This window comes from Aspergillus niger, assembly GCF_000002855.4.
Source record: "Aspergillus niger supercontig An16".
NCBI classification, from domain to species: domain Eukaryota; kingdom Fungi; phylum Ascomycota; class Eurotiomycetes; order Eurotiales; family Aspergillaceae; genus Aspergillus; species Aspergillus niger.
This window is the reverse complement of record NT_166531.1, coordinates 1,844,131-1,860,444: the sequence shown is the minus strand read 5'-3', so window position 1 is coordinate 1,860,444 and position 16,314 is coordinate 1,844,131. Positions and strand designations below refer to the sequence as shown.

General features: G+C 51.8%; 7 protein-coding genes across 7 annotated transcripts; 5 read left to right on the top strand and 2 right to left on the bottom strand.

Annotated features, from left to right (window-relative positions):
* Nucleotides 1–128: 128 nt before the first annotated feature.
* On the top strand, nucleotides 129–1,034 carry An16g08190 (hypothetical protein; the record flags this gene model as incomplete). The annotated part of the gene is made up of 3 exons (XM_059745324.1): nucleotides 129–179; nucleotides 298–611; nucleotides 704–1,034. The coding sequence occupies 3 exons, from the start codon at nucleotides 129–131 to the stop codon at nucleotides 1,032–1,034; spliced, it is 696 nt and encodes a 231-aa protein (XP_059604918.1).
* Nucleotides 1,035–1,160: 126 nt separating this feature from the next.
* Nucleotides 1,161–2,567, top strand: An16g08180 (uncharacterized protein; the record flags this gene model as incomplete). Its single annotated transcript, XM_059745323.1, is given in 5 exon segments — nucleotides 1,161–1,280; nucleotides 1,358–1,548; nucleotides 1,581–1,734; nucleotides 1,852–1,970; nucleotides 2,023–2,567. Coding segments are annotated over 5 exon segments (1,129 nt in total), but the record flags the coding sequence as incomplete, so codon positions are not given.
* A 1,337-nt stretch (nucleotides 2,568–3,904) lies between these two features.
* An16g08170 (uncharacterized protein) lies at nucleotides 3,905–5,754 on the top strand (the record flags this gene model as incomplete). Its single annotated transcript, XM_059745322.1, has 7 exons — nucleotides 3,905–4,098; nucleotides 4,165–4,360; nucleotides 4,431–4,586; nucleotides 4,633–5,078; nucleotides 5,124–5,210; nucleotides 5,261–5,314; nucleotides 5,370–5,754. 7 exons carry the CDS (start codon nucleotides 3,905–3,907, stop codon nucleotides 5,752–5,754), a joined length of 1,518 nt encoding a protein of 505 aa, XP_059604916.1.
* A 333-nt stretch (nucleotides 5,755–6,087) lies between these two features.
* On the bottom strand, nucleotides 6,088–7,311 carry An16g08160 (uncharacterized protein; the record flags this gene model as incomplete). Its single annotated transcript, XM_001398077.3, has 2 exons — nucleotides 6,088–7,081; nucleotides 7,244–7,311. The coding sequence occupies 2 exons, from the start codon at nucleotides 7,309–7,311 to the stop codon at nucleotides 6,088–6,090; spliced, it is 1,062 nt and encodes a 353-aa protein (XP_001398114.3).
* A 168-nt stretch (nucleotides 7,312–7,479) lies between these two features.
* On the bottom strand, nucleotides 7,480–9,773 carry An16g08150 (uncharacterized protein; the record flags this gene model as incomplete). The annotated part of the gene is made up of 2 exons (XM_001398076.3): nucleotides 7,480–9,646; nucleotides 9,742–9,773. 2 exons carry the CDS (start codon nucleotides 9,771–9,773, stop codon nucleotides 7,480–7,482), a joined length of 2,199 nt encoding a protein of 732 aa, XP_001398113.1.
* Nucleotides 9,774–10,924: 1,151 nt separating this feature from the next.
* On the top strand, nucleotides 10,925–12,461 carry An16g08140 (uncharacterized protein; the record flags this gene model as incomplete). The annotated part of the gene is made up of 6 exons (XM_001398075.1): nucleotides 10,925–11,011; nucleotides 11,064–11,234; nucleotides 11,289–11,441; nucleotides 11,501–11,581; nucleotides 11,637–12,087; nucleotides 12,154–12,461. 6 exons carry the CDS (start codon nucleotides 10,925–10,927, stop codon nucleotides 12,459–12,461), a joined length of 1,251 nt encoding a protein of 416 aa, XP_001398112.1.
* A 422-nt stretch (nucleotides 12,462–12,883) lies between these two features.
* An16g08130 (uncharacterized protein) lies at nucleotides 12,884–15,643 on the top strand (the record flags this gene model as incomplete). The annotated part of the gene is made up of 5 exons (XM_001398074.3): nucleotides 12,884–13,038; nucleotides 13,080–14,262; nucleotides 14,327–14,596; nucleotides 14,671–14,812; nucleotides 14,859–15,643. 5 exons carry the CDS (start codon nucleotides 12,884–12,886, stop codon nucleotides 15,641–15,643), a joined length of 2,535 nt encoding a protein of 844 aa, XP_001398111.3.
* Between the last annotated feature and the right edge of the window lie 671 nt (nucleotides 15,644–16,314).

The following is a 16,314-nucleotide window of genomic DNA, read 5'->3' as shown; positions in this document are numbered from 1 at the left end:
GCACGAAGGAGGGGGAGGGCGTTTAGAAAACTGCGACGGATGGATTTAAGGAATGCGTTTAGAAAGGGGTGGTTGCAGAAGTAGTAGTAGGGGAGGTTGGAGAGGTGACTGATCATAGGCCAGTCGTCATGGTGTTTGCTGGATGCTGGGTTCAGCTGCGAGGAGGAGAGGCTCGGAGGGTTTGTTTCCTTATGCCGTCCAGCGTTTGCCTCAGTTGGGCAGCGAAGGACGGAAAAGAGAAAGAGCCAATCCGTCCGGTGGATAGCAATAGAGAGAGAGACTGAATTGTTCAGTCAGTCACTGCCTCCAGGAGTGAAAACAGAGGCAAAACAGTTGCTAAGGTTGAACGGCCAGTACCGTGTCGTCATGCTAGCAGGGACAGGGGACCCTTTCACACCGTCTAGTTGGTCACAGTTGACTATCGAAGACCAATTATTCTTCCATCTTCGCATCGCAGCGGCCTCGGCCACAATAAACACACGAACCATGGGTTGCTTCTTTCGGCGGATGGCCTGCCCCACCGGGCCGAGTGGCTGTTATGTACTTTACCTTACAGAAATATTGAGTATGTACAAGGGTGCATTAGAAGTATCTGGTATCAGTATATACTGGTATGTACTGCCCGCACAGCATGTAAGTTACCACCAGCTTCCTTGGCGGGCTGACTAACGCATAGACTAGTGGGTGCCTTTTCCTGCCTCAGGTTCTCCATCTCACCACATCATCGACTGGCTCTCGTTGCATCCACTCACTCACTCACTAACTCCGCCTCAATCCAGTCCACGGATATCGACTCCGGTCTGAACACGCGGCTTCTAAAGTATTCATCTTCTCGGTTTACACTCTTCTCTTATCCCTCAACCTCCCCAATTCACTCTCATTCCCTTTCTCCGCTGGACCTTACTTTGTACATTCCATCCGCTCAAGGGCCTCAGATCATTTGCTCTTCCCCTCTCCCTTGCTCCGCCGGCTTCTTCTGCCTGCCTGTGCGCCTGCGCCAACGCCGGGGTGGATCCCAGCCGTCAGAACGATAGTGCCGCGTAGTCACCTCCTAGTCGCCACGGGGACCCCGTCCCTACAGCTATCGCGGCTCAATAATCAGCTTCCTGTAGCTGCTTTGTGAACAGCTTTCCCTGCACTGGTGTGCTCCTCCATCCACCATGGCGCAATATTTCTTTGATCTTCTCTACAACTTCACCGATTGCATGTGCTGTTTTCCCAGCACGCCGCAATTAAAGATCAACAATCGTAGCTTCAAATTGCTCCGACTCCTCGGTGAAGTATGATTGCTTCTGACTTTGGTTCACTACAAAACACCCACGAATGCGCGATGCTGACGATCAACGCATCATGCTAGGGTGGTTTCTCCTATGTCTACCTCGTTCAAGACAAATCGACCTCGGAACTGTTTGCGCTGAAGAAGATCCGGTGTCCCTTCGGTCAGGAGTCCGTTTCACAGGCGTTGAAGGAAGTGGAGGCCTACAATCTGTTCACCACGCAGAACAACATCATTCATTCCATTGACCATTGTGTATCCACCGAATCCGGGTCGAAATTCCGCGCCGATGGCGGCGATGCAGGGTCGAAGACGGTCTACATCCTCCTACCATACTACCAACGGGGCAACCTCCAAGATGCCATCAATGCGAACCTCGTCAACCATTCCCGCTTCCCGGAGAAGCGTTTGATGGTGCTAATGCTCGGAGTTGCCAATGCGCTCCGAGCGATGCACCTGTACCGTGTGAAAAGTGGTACGGGTCCTACACGCAAGGCTAAAGCTGTGAGGAGAGAGGGTGCAGAGGCAGACGCGGACACTGCTATGCGGATGCCGAAACCGAAGCGACGCACCAGCCAGAATGTGGATGAAGAAGAGGAGAATGAGCCATTGATGGATGACGAGGTCACAATAAGTCAGGAGGGCGTGCAAGACGGCGATCTTCGCCCGTATGCCCACCGGGATATTAAGCCCGGTACGGCTGCTGCTCCCTATTCAAGCGATTATCCGCTAATGCTTGCTTTCAGGAAACATCATGATCGCTGATGATGGGCGTACACCCATCCTCATGGATCTCGGATCGCTAGCGCCCAGCCCCATTGCCATCACCTCCCGGTCGCTCGCCCTGGCCGTCCAAGACACCGCTGCGGAACACAGCACTATGCCGTATCGGGCACCCGAACTCTTCGATGTCAAGACGGGTTCGATCATCGACACAAAGGTGGATATCTGGTCATTAGGATGTACGCTCTACGCCTGTCTAGTGGGCAAGAGCCCCTTTGAAGCCCGCAGCGAAGAAACAGGTGGCAGCTTGAGCATGTGTGTGTTGGGTGGTGATTGGCGGTTCCCCGACGAGAAATCGAGTGCTACCAAGGGCAAGGGCAAGGCCGGTGGCGATGATAGCCGCAAAGATAATACGATGCAGATCAGTGCGCCCGTAAAGGAGGTGGTCCGCAAGTGCCTGCAGGTGGAGCCTGCAGACCGGCCTGATATTGATGAGCTGATTCAAATCCTGAAGGACGTTATCAAGGACCTTCCCGAGGAGGATGACATTGCCAGTGGTTCAAGCTAGTGGGCCTGCAGTGTCTACCTGTTTCGAGTCCTGTCGTGAGTCAGCTGGTGGGATTGTCCCTGTCAGTTGAACTACGTGCGGAGTTGTCTGGCCCTGGCCAGATTGTATTATACCAGCCAGATCTGCACATATCGCCTCATTATCTTTTTCTCTCCTGTCCGTGTCTGTGGTCATTTGGGATTGTCATCCAAGATTCTCTGCTGTGGTTTCCAGATTCGTGAGCTTGATACCAGAATAATATTAGCTGCAGGCGGCAGTTTGATTTCTCCTTGTTTATCCGAGTCTATTCAGGTGTAAAAGTGGTCGTTTTGGAGTATCCCTAGTATGTTTTGATAAGATCTGGGGACATCCCATGGTTTGGCCATGATCTGGGCTTGTTCTGGCCCAGCCGTAGAATGCTTATGACACATCAGATCATCCTAAAATCTGGTCCAAAAGTGGGAGCAGCACCCATTAACTGTTCCTCATTGAGAAAGTACAATCAGATCATTATTTGACACGGCTGATAAGGTAGCTAGCTGAATCCACCCGACGCCGGCGCGAAGACTACCATGGCTCTGTCCAGCGTGATCCGTGCTGGAGGGGGACATGCCAAAGCGGAGTAAGTCCGTGAGCATCAAGTCTATTCTCATCAAGGAGGATGGTCGGAGCGACGCACCAGTAACATCTGCTATCAACGGTCTTTTCCTGATATACCAATGAAGCAGCCTAGGCTTCTTCCGATCAAGCAGCGAGATACGATTTGCCGACAGCCCCGCGCCTCGCTTGAACAACTAAACCGGTTAGCGATGGATGACATCTGGATTGGAGTCAAATGGGGGGGGTGCGCGGGGAAGTTCCATGCCGGACGGGTGGTTATCCAACTTATCCAGCTGCCATCAATGGATCGATCTGCTGGAGGAGATAGCAGAGGTGGATCCAAGGCTTCTTTAGTTATCAGCTGGACTGAGAATCACCCTGAGCCAACAATTGAGCGGTTGTCGGTCTCTTTGCTGCACGACGGAATGCCTTCCGCCTGCTTATCTGGTGGATGATGATAACAGGGACTACTAACTAGGCTGGTGGACTTATGACCGGATATCTAGATGGAGGGAATCTTTATCTTCTCGCATTGCTAGGAATTCGGTCTTGCAGCGGGGATTACATATTTGCTATTTTGCCGACGCTTTGACTTGATTTGATTTGATCGTTTTCGGAGTATTTCTGATAAACAGCCTTTTGACCACCTCGCCAGCTGCTCTCCTTGACGTTACATTCCTTCCATTCCTCCTCATCTCCCTCCACTCTACCCTCCACTCTCCATGAACTACTTGAGCGGTTAATCTAGTATCATCAAGATGACCCCAGGCCTCGATCGGACTGCTATTCCGGGCACCGTGACGCTGGTGGACTTGGAGCATGTCCTTGCCACCCGTCATGCGGATCGCGGCGACAGTGACATCGTTCTCATTCCGGAACCGTCCAATGATCCCGATGATCCCTTGAATTGGGCCCCCTGGAGGAAGACCTTGTCTACCATCTGTGTGAGCGTGTATGTCTGCAGAATGTGTCTATTAGGTTAATCTAGTGGATGCAGGGACTAACATGGGCCCTGCAGGTACACGTTATTTGCTGGTATCGCATGCTCTGTCGTCTACTCGGTGCTCACGCAGTTATCCGAAGCAACAGGTGTCTCGGTTGATACTCTCAATCAGGGAACCGGGTATATGTTTTTGTTCGCTGGATGGGGGCTTTTGTTTTGGCAGCCACTGGCGCTGCAGTATGGCAAGCGTCTGACATACATCCTTTCTTTGGTTGGCATTCTGGTATGCACTCACTGGGACTCTCCTATATAAATACTAATTACTCCACAGGGCACCTCAGTGTGGGGGTACGTTGTCTGACATGACTGTATGCATAATTACTGACCCCAGCAGTCCCTATATCCACACCAACGGCCAGTGGATTGCGCGCAGTATCCTTTCGGGGTTCTTCACGGCTCCCATTGAAGCTCTCCCAGAAGTAACCGTGACTGATGTGGTGAGTTTCTATTTGGAACTCGTATCGGACTAAGCTGACAGTCCAGTACTTCACCCATGAGCGGGGAACATACATGGCGTTATATGCATTCTTCCTGGCAGGCAGCAACTACTTTGCACCAGTCATCTGCGGCTTCATCGCCGAGTACCAAGGCTGGCAATGGGTGTTCTACTGGCCCAGCATTTTCTGCGCCTTTGCAATTGTCTTCTTGTTTTTCTTCATGGAAGAGACGAACTACGTGCGCGAGAAGGCGCCAGTCGCGGAGGTTACTTCGACGGAAGCTTCTTCGCGCACGTCCGAGCAGGGCGACAAGGAGAAACGTCCTGCTGATGTGGCACAACAGAGTGACACAGAATGCGGGGTGATGTATCAGAGGAAGACGTATCTGCAGAAACTCTCGCTTGTAGGGCCCAGGCTGCCGAGGAACAATATGTTCCGGCGGTTCTACCACACATTGTACTATCTGAGCTGGCCAGTGGTATTCTACGCGGGGTATGTCTTCCTGCAACAATGGGTTTATGAAGCTAACCATGGCAGATTCTCGTACGGATCATACCTTATATGGTTCAATGTGTTGAACGGAACAGCTTCTATTATTTTGGGCGGCGCGCCTTATAATTTCAGGTACGTTGCATTGTTTCAGATCAAACTATGCATTTTGCTAATCTGAATAGCTCTGCAATGGTCGGACTCAGCTATGTATCCTGCATTCTGGGTACATTACTAGCGTGAGCTTTCCGGAGTATTCTCGAGCGATTCATAAAAACCAACTAACAACAACAGCTCTCTCTTCACCGGCCGCTTCAGCGACTGGCTCACGGTCCGACTCGCGCGACGCAACAACGGAGTCATGGAAGCCGAACAGCGCCTGTGGCCCTTTGCCATCTGCCTTATCCTCGTGCCAGGATCTCTCTTGCTCTGGGGCGTGGGAGCGGCGCACCAAGTGCATTGGTTCGGACTGATCGTAGCGATGTGTCTGCTGGCGTTGGCGAACACGTGCGGCATCACGCTGAGCGTCAACTACCTGGTCGACAGCTACCGGGAGCTGAGCGGGGATGCGATGGCGAGTGTGATATTGGTTCGGAACACCATGTCGTTCGCCATGGGCTATGGGTATTTCCATCCCTTCCACTTGGTAATCTTCAGCAAGCTAACTGCAATAGAATAACACCGTGGGTAAACCACCTCGGATACCAGAACTGTTTTATATCCGCTGCATTCGTGGGCATGGCATGCGCAGCAGTGTTCCTGGTGATGATCAAATGGGGGAAGACGTTCCGAATGCAGAGTCGCGAGAAGTATTGGAGAATTGTGGAGGAGAATTGGGCGAGGGGAATGGGCCATTAGCATTTTTTTCCCCAAATATAACAAGGGTATCACCATAACGCCATGTATATACCCCCATCCATCACGAATATCATGATCCAGCCCATATACCACCCGGTATAAACCCGAAATATCAAATAACAACCATTAGATAAACAATGATGATAAAATTAATTTACCCCCTCCCCATCTTCCACCTCATGGCATACTCCCCTTCATACCTCGCCCTCACCATCGCCTCAAACCACTCCCTCTCCATCCTCGCCAACATCTCCTCTGCCGTTTCTCCTCCTTCTTCTTCTTCCTCATACTCTTCCTCCTCCTCCCTAATCTCCCCCTCCTCAACCTCCTCCTCCTCCAACTTCTTCTCCCTCACCACCCCCTTCCCTCTCCTCCTCTTCAAAGACCCAGAGGGTAATATTTCCTCACACCCCCTAAGGCCAATAAACCTCCCAAACCTCCTCCTCTTCACCTCCAACCCCACCTCCTCATCCGCGACATACCCCTTCGCACCCCCATCCCTCCTAATCCACGGCTGCACAATCCTCACCGGATACCAGAACGTGCCGCGCACCGGCGGGTCCACCTGATGGAAGTGCACTGCGAGTCTATCCAGTTGCTCGGACGTGAGGAGGTTATATTGGAGTAAAGATCTGGGGAAATCGGGGTGTTGGTGGCCGGTGGTGCTGGAGACGAGGGGGTGGAGGGGCGTGCGGAAGTGGGCGAGGATGAGGGGGAGGTGGGGGTGGATTTTACTATTAGGTGTTTTTTTCTGAGGTTGAGGTTGGGGGGTGGGCTTGGTTGGAGAGGTAGATGTGGGTGGTGGTTTGGGGAGGATGTGTCGATATCGGGGGGTTCGTCGTGGTGGTGGTGGTGGTGGTGGTGAGGATTGTGATGGTTGTTGAGGGGGGGATGATGGTGCAGAAGGGATGGGAGAAGACACGGGGGTAGTAGGTGTGGTCGGGCTGGGTGGGTAGTAGTCCTCCGGAGATGGAGGGTCGATGGACAGGTAGTGGCTGTGGCGTTGTCGTCGCATTCGGCGTCGTTTGGGTGCTGGTGCTGGTGCTGGTGACTGGGCTGGGACCGGTGATGGATCTGGAGATGATGGTGATATAGTCTCTGATATGCGACGCTTGCTCATTTTCAAGAAGCTGGTCTGCAGTGGTTGCCTGTCTAAAAGTACAAGAGATAGTGCCTGATACTTCGAGGAACAACTTCTAGTTATATCCTTTTACGGCTTTGTTGAGTGCATCTGCCATGTACCCTGTGAATGTACTATAAAAACTTGAAACGGGGTTCGCCGGTGCCTTGTCTCTGTACAATAGCCTCACCCGGTCTTTGTTGGTGCATTGTTGCATAAAGAGATGGTAATTCCGTCGCATCTTGCTCCATTGTCCATACCCGCTTGTTGGCTACGTATGGTGTAGCGCGAAACAGAAGCTACACCTGGTAGAGCATGATAAAGGCATTGGACAATGCCGACAAAGCATCACTAGATGGCCATATGACCTCATATTCAATCTTGCTGAATATACTATTAACCACTAATTTATACAGAAGCCAGTGTTCAGTTAGCGGCCCCATCCAACGTCACCTGCTGGAGTCGTCGCTCCATCGACGCCTGCTTCGTGGTGCTAAATTCTGCAAACTCCCGCGACGCCGGCGGCAGTCCTACATACTTGTTAATCCAGTTGAGCACGGTGTGGTGCCACATGAGCGAGTTCTCCGGATTAAGCACCCAGTGGTTCTCGTCCGGGAAAGTCAAAAACGCACTTTCGACACCCCGCATCTGCAACACGTTGAAGGCAGCGAGACCCTCCGCGATTGTCAGCCGGTAGTCCAGCTCATTGTGGATCACCAGATGCGGTGTCTGCCAGTTTGCGGTGTGCCGAGACGGGTCCCAACGCTCCCAATTCTCAGGGACCTTCCACAAGGGCCCCTTGAGATCCCGCACAGGGAAGTAAAGCTCCTCGGTGGAAAGCATCGATGTCATGCTAAAGATTCCATCGTGGGTCACCAGAGCCTTGAATCGTCGGCCCAATGGGTGCCCTTGGATCCAGTTGACCATGTAGCCGCCAAATGACGCACCAAGCGCCACAGCACGGGACGTGTCGACGTACTCCAGGTTATTCTCAATATAATCGAATCCCTTCTCGAGATCTATATATGGCAGGCTGCCGTAGTTGCCACGAATCTCATCCGTAAACTTTTGTCCGTAACTGGTGCTACCTCGGGGATTGGGGGTAACGACAACGTAGCCCTGCTCAGCAAACACCGCCGGATTCCAGCGTGTGCTCCACTGGTCACACCAGGCACCCTGAGGTCCACCGTGAATCAAGTAAGCTAGCGGATATTTCTTGCCCGGTTTGAAGTTGGAGGGCTTCACAACCCAGGCATGGACGGGAGTGTCGTTGGCTCCCCGGTACCAGATTTCATCCACCTGCGAGGGCGAGAGTCCAAAGACAGCACCATTGCGACCGATGGACGAGATAACGCGCACGTCGCTGGGAGACTCGGGGTCGACAATAGACCATACGCTATTGTCCACCAAGCTAGTGCTAGAAATGAGCAGCTTTGTCGACTTCTTAGATGCGGGATAGACGTCCGTGACATAGCCTGCATCAGTGATCTTCTTCAACTTATCTGGAGTTGCATGGCGAATATCAGCGAGAGGAAGCTGATACAGCACTCCACGGCCATACTCCTCGACCTGGATAAACAAAGATTGGTCATCATTCGATAACGTTAGGCCAGCCGGGCTGGAATCCCACAATCCCTCTCCGTCTGCAGAGGCAAACACCTCGATCATTTCACCGTTCCAAGGGTTCGGCACATATAAGATACGTCTCTTATCCGACTCGTAACCGTCTTCGCGCATGGCAAGAAGAAGAATCGAGCTGCCATCCGAAGTGAGGATCGGGGAAGACATGGCTCCTTCGAGTCCCTTTACCGCGCAGACCTTAGCCTCTAACGCGTTCACACCGGTCCATGAAAACATAGGGCAGTAATAACAGGAGCAGGAGGTGTGCGTGGCAGGATTGAGATCTGGATCTTTCGCCACAAAGACAATTGCTGACGGGCTGATGTCAAAGTCACCGGTGCCTCCGAACGGTGGGATAGGAGCCTCGACACCCGCAAGACCGCTCACCGAGATCAAGTTCGTCAGTCCCGACACGGAGTACTTGCCCGCTTGTCTGGTAGCTGGCGACAGAGGGGCGCGCTGAAGCAAGCCATACCAGATGGCATTCTTCTGAGGCTCGATGTACGAATCCCAATGTCTCACGTAGAGCGACGTAAAGAGCCGCCCAGTGCTGATTGGCTTCTTTGCGTCATGCGGATTGTGAAGCGTCCCATCAGGGTTAGCCTTACCAGTCACAGCAAAGCCGATCTTGCCCGGCTCGACAACCGTGACCTTGAGGTCAGAAACGGGGCCAGGGACGGTTCCCGCCGTGTATGTTTTGTCTGCCTCATGTGCATCTCCCACAATAAAGCTGGTGTTGCCGTTGGCCTTTGCCTTGAGCCAAACCAGCTGATTGCTGTCGCCCAGCCACTGCGGACAGCTGGCACCGGCGTCGTTGGTGATCAAGGCTGACCGGCCAGTGGCAATATCCAGAACACGGATCTCGTTTGTCTTGGAGTGGGATTCAAACGAGTAAGTTGTCTGGGTGTAGACGGCAAGGGTGCCTGAGGCATTCGGAACTGGTCCGGAGCGCCTAGGGGCTCCGAGCAGAACCCTGACAGGTCAGCTTCATTGACTTAAGTAGGAGAAGTGATATGTGAAAATTGACTGATGAAGTGGTCTCTGCTGCTGGTATTGGTGATGGCTTACTCCGGAGTGAACTTCATGGATCGGATGGTCATGTCACCTTCACCGGCAGGTCAGTAGCTGATCGACACCAGTGATAAGATAGGGGGTCATTACTGTTCCTGAACAACAAGAATTGATACGAAGGGCCAGTGAGGAATGGACAAGCGCAGTTCCTCCTCGTGGCTGATGGATGTCAGACGAGTAGGTGTAAGAAGGAGGGATGAGAGCTGCAGGGAGATGAATGAGGAATGGGGAATGGGGACCGTGAGGGGAAGCAGCAGAAGGAATGAGGTGGTCGGTGAGGGGAGTTCTCTTATCGGCTGACCCACGGACTCCGGCTAGTCCCTGTTTCCACAAAGTTACTTGAACCTGGATTGCAACGTTCGGTAGATCCCGATTCTAACATATTTAACCTTTATTTATATCATTGAATGCAGATTGATATGGGGTCCCGATAAATGCGGAGAATCAGTGGCTAACTTTCCTACTGTGGTTCTCCCGGTGGGGACCTCAGGCACTCCATAACCCCTGCTGGCTCGCCGCTCGGTTGTGAGGATCGCGCCAAACAGTGACCATAATGCCTACAGTACAACACACAAACTATTTACAATTCGACGCTGTCAGGAGATTTTCATACCATCAGGAAACTAATGACCTAGACGTGTTTAGCCTACCGATTCCGTGCGCCCTGTTAGGGCTTTGCTGCAACCGCTTTGCCGAAGGAAAAAGAGGAAGGAATCTACAAACAAGCACAGCACTAATCTCGTGAATTACTAGAGCTGACGCAGATCGTGAACTAAGGGTCCAATCTAGTCCAGGTCTGCAGAAAGGACGCCTGTAATCGTACTGAGGGTTGGCCAACTGCAAACAACAGGCTTCCAGCTAATGCCACGGAACCAATGCGAGCCACACAATATGGTATAGCATTCAAGGAGCTGATTATAATACATGGCTCCATAGTGCAAATGCAAAACACCGGCTCATTTGGTTCTCCTGTCCAGTGGAGCTACCATTCAAAGATGTTCAGCCAAGGACCGATCGGCTACTGTGGGCAGACCGGAGAGAGATGCCGAGTGGTCAGGCCGAGAACTTGAATTTAGCCACGTACATAAAGCAAGCAGCATTTCCACTCGATAGCTACATCATCGTTTCCAACTGTACGCCTACTTACTATTAAACTCTACTGCAATTGTGCTGGTGCAAAATGCCCTTGAAGATCATAGTGGTTGGTGCTGGTCTTGCCGGTCTAGGCGCAGCCATTGCATTGAACCGACAAGGTCATGACATTGAGGTGTGTAATTAGCGACACTATCGCTCAATGCTGAATGGAACTGACTATTCAGATCCTCGAACAATCTGGCTTCCTGAATGAAGTAGGAGCTGCAATCCACATGGCGCCTAATGCCACGCGCATCCTCAAGGACTGGGGATGCAACTTGGAGAACCTGCAGCCCGTCCATTGCAACAAACTGCGGTTGTGGGATCACCAAGGAAACCTAATCCGGACACCAGTGGTAGGGGCTATTATTCAGGGTTGAGATCATCAATCCAGGCTAATAATCATGCAGGTGACCAAGGATGCTCAGGAAGCACTGGGCATCTACGATGAGTGGTTACTCACACACAGAGTGGATCTGCACAATACTCTTAGGGATATGGCTGCCAAGGAGGTCAATGGCAAAAAGCCTGCCATTCATCTGCGTTCTCGTGTAGCTTCAGTGGTTAGTATCTATTTCAATTCACCCAGAGTCTCCAGGCTGCTAATCGAGATGATCGATAGGATCCTGAGGCTGGAGTGGTAACCCTCGAGGACGGTACCAAGTTCACTGGTGACTTGATCATTGGGGCGGATGGCATTCATGTACGGACGCTGCTATTTGTTGGACCCATATCTAATATACTAATTGTTTCACTAGTCTCGGTGTGTTAGCAGTGTCATCGGTGGACCTACACAGAAGGAAAGCACGGGGCAGAACTGCTTTCGCTTTCTCATCCCTGTTTCCAAGATGAAAAGCAACCCTCTTACTGCCTCTCTTTTGGAAAAGATGGGATCGGACGCTGTGGACGTGTTCGCGTCGGAGGATCGGCGACTAGTTGTCTACCCCTGTCGTCACGGCGACCTGCTCAATGTCGCTGCTATTCATCCTTCGGGCGCCGACTCTAGCGCTAGAGAATCGTCTTGGCTCGACAGTGGCAACTTGGATTCGTTGCTTGAAACATGCAGTGCATTCAGTCCGGAACTACGCGAGATGTGTAGATTGGCAGAGGACCTGAAGCTCTGGAGCTTGGCGTCTCGTTCTCCGCCGCGCACATTCATACGTGGCAAACTAGCACTCATTGGAGATGCAGCCCACCCAACCCTACCTCGTAAGTTACTTTGTGATTGTTACAAGCTTGTGGCTGCATCCATTGCTAATCATGCTCATGACTTAGACCAGGGCCAAGGCGGCGCACAGAGTTTCGAAGACGGGGCAGCTCTAGGCGCCCTGTTCACTCCCGAATGTACCAAAGATGATATCCCGGGTAGACTAGAACTGTACAACAGGGTACGCTATGGGCGATCGGTAACGGTGATGCTGATGTCCAAGGTCAGCGACGATCGCCGAGGCCAGATGTTAGACGAGTTGAGGACCTATGTGCCCGATGCCGAGTTGCCTCCGGACATGTTTTCCTACGCCTGGAGTTCGTACCCCGGTCGAGAAGCTCAAGAGCTTCTCCAGGCTACTCAAGTGAGCGCCTAGTCCACTGTAGCTCTTTCCTAAGAGTACTGAAACAGACCCGGGTGATTATAGTTTGTCCCCCTTCACTGACCCTGCCCGCCGAGCCTATGTACCGAATAGAACTGTTGAATAATTGCATAGCACCACATCCTTTGAGTGTATGTCTAAGGAACAGCGCAGTAATGCTGTGCCAGATTCGCGTAGGAGGTTCTAGAGAAAGAAAGAGATGTTAGATCAAGTCTTCGGGGTTGCAACTAATGGAGTAAGTGGGTGGAGCCTCGTTCGGGATTAGCGGCGATGGCCCGATAGAGCAGGCCGAATCCCGTGCCTCCCAAGTCCCTTCCATCCTGGCAACAGCAACTACACTGACAGTTGACTCCGCTTGATTCAGTTGTTCTTCGGGTGATGCTGCGCAGTTCATACTTACAGAATAATCTGATGCCATGCAATCCACCCAGTGGCTCTGCGAAGCTTGCAACGCTTCATTCCACCGACCCGAGCACTATCAGCGCCACATCCGCACTCATACTAAAGAAAAGCCCTTTGCCTGTGTTGAGTGCGGCCAACGATTCAGTCGAGTGTCTGCCCTCACTACCTTGTAATATGTGGAATATATTCAAGCTAATATGCAGTCTGTAGAGATTCACTTGCTCGTCATCACGGCACAAAACATGAACACATCGTCCCCAATGGCAGTACGCATACCAATGAGCGACGCCGGGTAGCACAGGCATGCAAGCAGTGTAATCTGTCCAAAGTTCGCTGTGACGGACAGAAACCGTGTCAGAGGTGTCAGAGAAATGGGGCCGACTGTGTCTACCAGTCACCCCAGAAGCGCAATGTCAATTCTGCTGCTACAACACACTCTTCGAAACCAAAACGGCACCGTGGCACAGCTACATCTCAGAACTGGGAACCTTCTCTTACAACGGATCAGCAAGGTGACGGAAGAGCATCAGCCCAGCTCCCAGATAACTTTGTCTTACCACCATCACCAACCATACATACAATGACTCCGCTGCAGCCTATATCGCCAACAGTAAATGCTAGGAGCGTGGAAAACGCGGAGGCGTTCGGAATTGGCAGCCACCTTACAAGCCAGATTCCAGCAGCTACGCACGAGAGTACATCAGCATTGTTCGCTACGGATGCGATGGGATTCGAAGGTTTCTTGGGAGTTGACATCGATGCTAATGTGCTATCTAATATCCTAGAGCAGACCCCTCCATCAAATGGCGATTTGAATGATTTGTGGTTGGCATCAGCAGAGACGGAGCCCTCGTATTTTTCACTGAATACAGCCTCGAGGATACCTAGGCCATTCCCGCCCTTGACACCAACTGCAGTTGCCGAAATCTACCGTCGTAGTCACTCGCTGGAAACCGACGAAGCCATGGAACCAAGACGGTATCACCCGACTGCTATCAATATCGATGCGCAATTGTCCTTTCCAGATATGGAGGGCCTATCTATGGAACAAGTGGACGAAGAGAACTTTGCCCACGTAAACGATGTGCCTGCTACAGCTGTGGAAGAAGTGCATCGTGTTGCGCGGATCATGGAAAGAACCCCGACCTTTCCACCGTTTACTGAGCTGAGAATCCCACCCTTGCCGGTGATCAATTCTTGGGTGCAGCTGTACTTTGAGCACTTCCATCCTGTTTTCCCCGTTCTACACAAGCCGTCTTTCTGCACCCCGGGCACGCATTGGCTCCTTATCTTTGTCGTGAGTGCCATCGGTGCTCAATTCTCCGGGCTCCCACATGCGCAGACCTGTTCAAGAGCTATGCACGAGCTGGTGCGACGCCAGTCCGTGCATCTGGTAAGTGAGGCCCCGCAGCCTATGCGCGTGTTGTTTCAGGGCTGACAGTACCCTCATCCGCTAGTGTGAGAATCTGAATGTACATGCCCGGGAGCTCTGGCTTATGCGGGTCTTCCTTCTCAACCAACTGGGGCTGCGGTACTCTGGCGAACGAAGGGCCCTAGAAGTCGCTGAAGTGTTTCAAGCCCTTCCGGTTACCGTGGCTCGGCGAAGTCAAATACTTAGAAGCATTGTATCTCTCCAAAAGATCTTTCAGCTAGAGCTTCCAGATGCCCAAAAATGGCAAATTTGGACCCTTGATGAAGAGAGACGACGCACTGGTTACGCTATTTGGGTTAGTGGTTCCGCATAACTTTTCACGCCTACCTGGACATATTAGCTATTACAGCATCTAACATGGCTATGCAGCTAGCAGATACGTCTTTCTCCACACATTTCGATCTATCCTCTGTAGTAAGGGACGATGAGATGCAGAATACCCTACCCCAGGCAGAAGAGCTCTGGGAAGCCACGACAGCACAGGGCTGGGCTACTTTCTCAGCACGCACAAGTAGGTTCCGATATGCCGTCACTCATGGCTACTACTAACGTATCAGGCCGAAACAAACCGCTTACATTAGAGCATATTACTTCTGATAGAAATGGGTCGGCTATCTGGTCTAAAGCTGGCACCCTTGGGAAGCAAGCCATTATTCAGCTTCTACTCAATGCCGTCAGTAACCACCAAAGGTTATCGGGATCCCCATCATTTGATTCAAGTGAAGTGAATGAAGATTTGAGACGACTATTGGAGCTCACAGAGAATGAGGAGGCACTTTGCTCCACCGAGCTCAGAGTCTGCGCGACTCACAGGCTCATGATTCTCTATGCCCTCATGACCAACAATATTCCCGAAGGGTCACTACTACCTACAGTTCTTAAGATCAAGGGTCGACATCTAAGCGAGTTTGACTTAGGTAAATTAGCTGATGAATGGGGCGCTGTGTCACATCAAGGAAGATCAGCCTTTTTCTACGCCGCACGGGTACTCGAAACCGTGCGATCCCATCACTGTGCGCACTATTGTACACCTGTCTTCTTCTTCAGAGCTGTCCTAGTGATATGGCTATACTCTTCACTCTGCATCCCCCAAGGCCACCCTACTCCCGCGACTGAGGCGCCATCGATTACCCTCCGTTCGCCGGACTGGGGTGGCTTGGATGCTGTTGAATGGATCAACTCCGGCTGGGGTCGTATCAAGCTGCCCGGGATTGGCGATATCATGACTGGTCGAGGCCGCTCCAGATTTCTAGATGAGTCCATTTTGAGCCTCAGAACGCTGAAGTACTGGGGTATCAGTAGGATCTACGAGCAAGTTCTGACAAGGCTACAAGCGCCTTGAGTAACCCGCTGGCACGGTTGTCCTCAATTTCACTCAATACTCATTACATTATCCATCCCGTCTTTCCCCTTTCCAATAAAACCCTCCCAAAGCCCCTGGTCCTACATCATGATCTGTTGCCGGAGTAGGTAAGACGCCGGCGGCCCAAAACGAAAGTACACAATTGAATTGAAGGACCCATGCTCTCTCGGCTCGGGTCCACAGCACAGCCCTAACTGGTAAAGGACACACTTGCTCGGGCTTCGGCTTTTTAACTTCCGCTGAATCATTCCCCTCCGACAATGCACAGCAGATAGTGTTCTTAACCTCAAAAGGCAGGGATATGCAATATGTTACTTCAATTAGGCCGATAATATGGAGACTCCGAGGAATATCATACGTTAAAAGTCGTCTAGGACTCCGACAGTAGAAGCCCCGCCGGTCTCGATGTCAGTCTGTCGAGTCATCTCGGCTCGGGTCCGCTACAGCCATCCATCCCACCGGCTCCATATGGCTTCTTCTGCCAAGCGCGATCTTCATCATTTGACCACGTTTAAGGTATATGGAGACTGTTGTTTCCCTAGTGAAGTAATCCGCATATGTACACATAGCTACTGCATAGTGACTGAGTTATGTAATTTACGTAGAGGTGATGATGCAAGACTAGTCTGTATTCAGATTTAGTAAGGAAC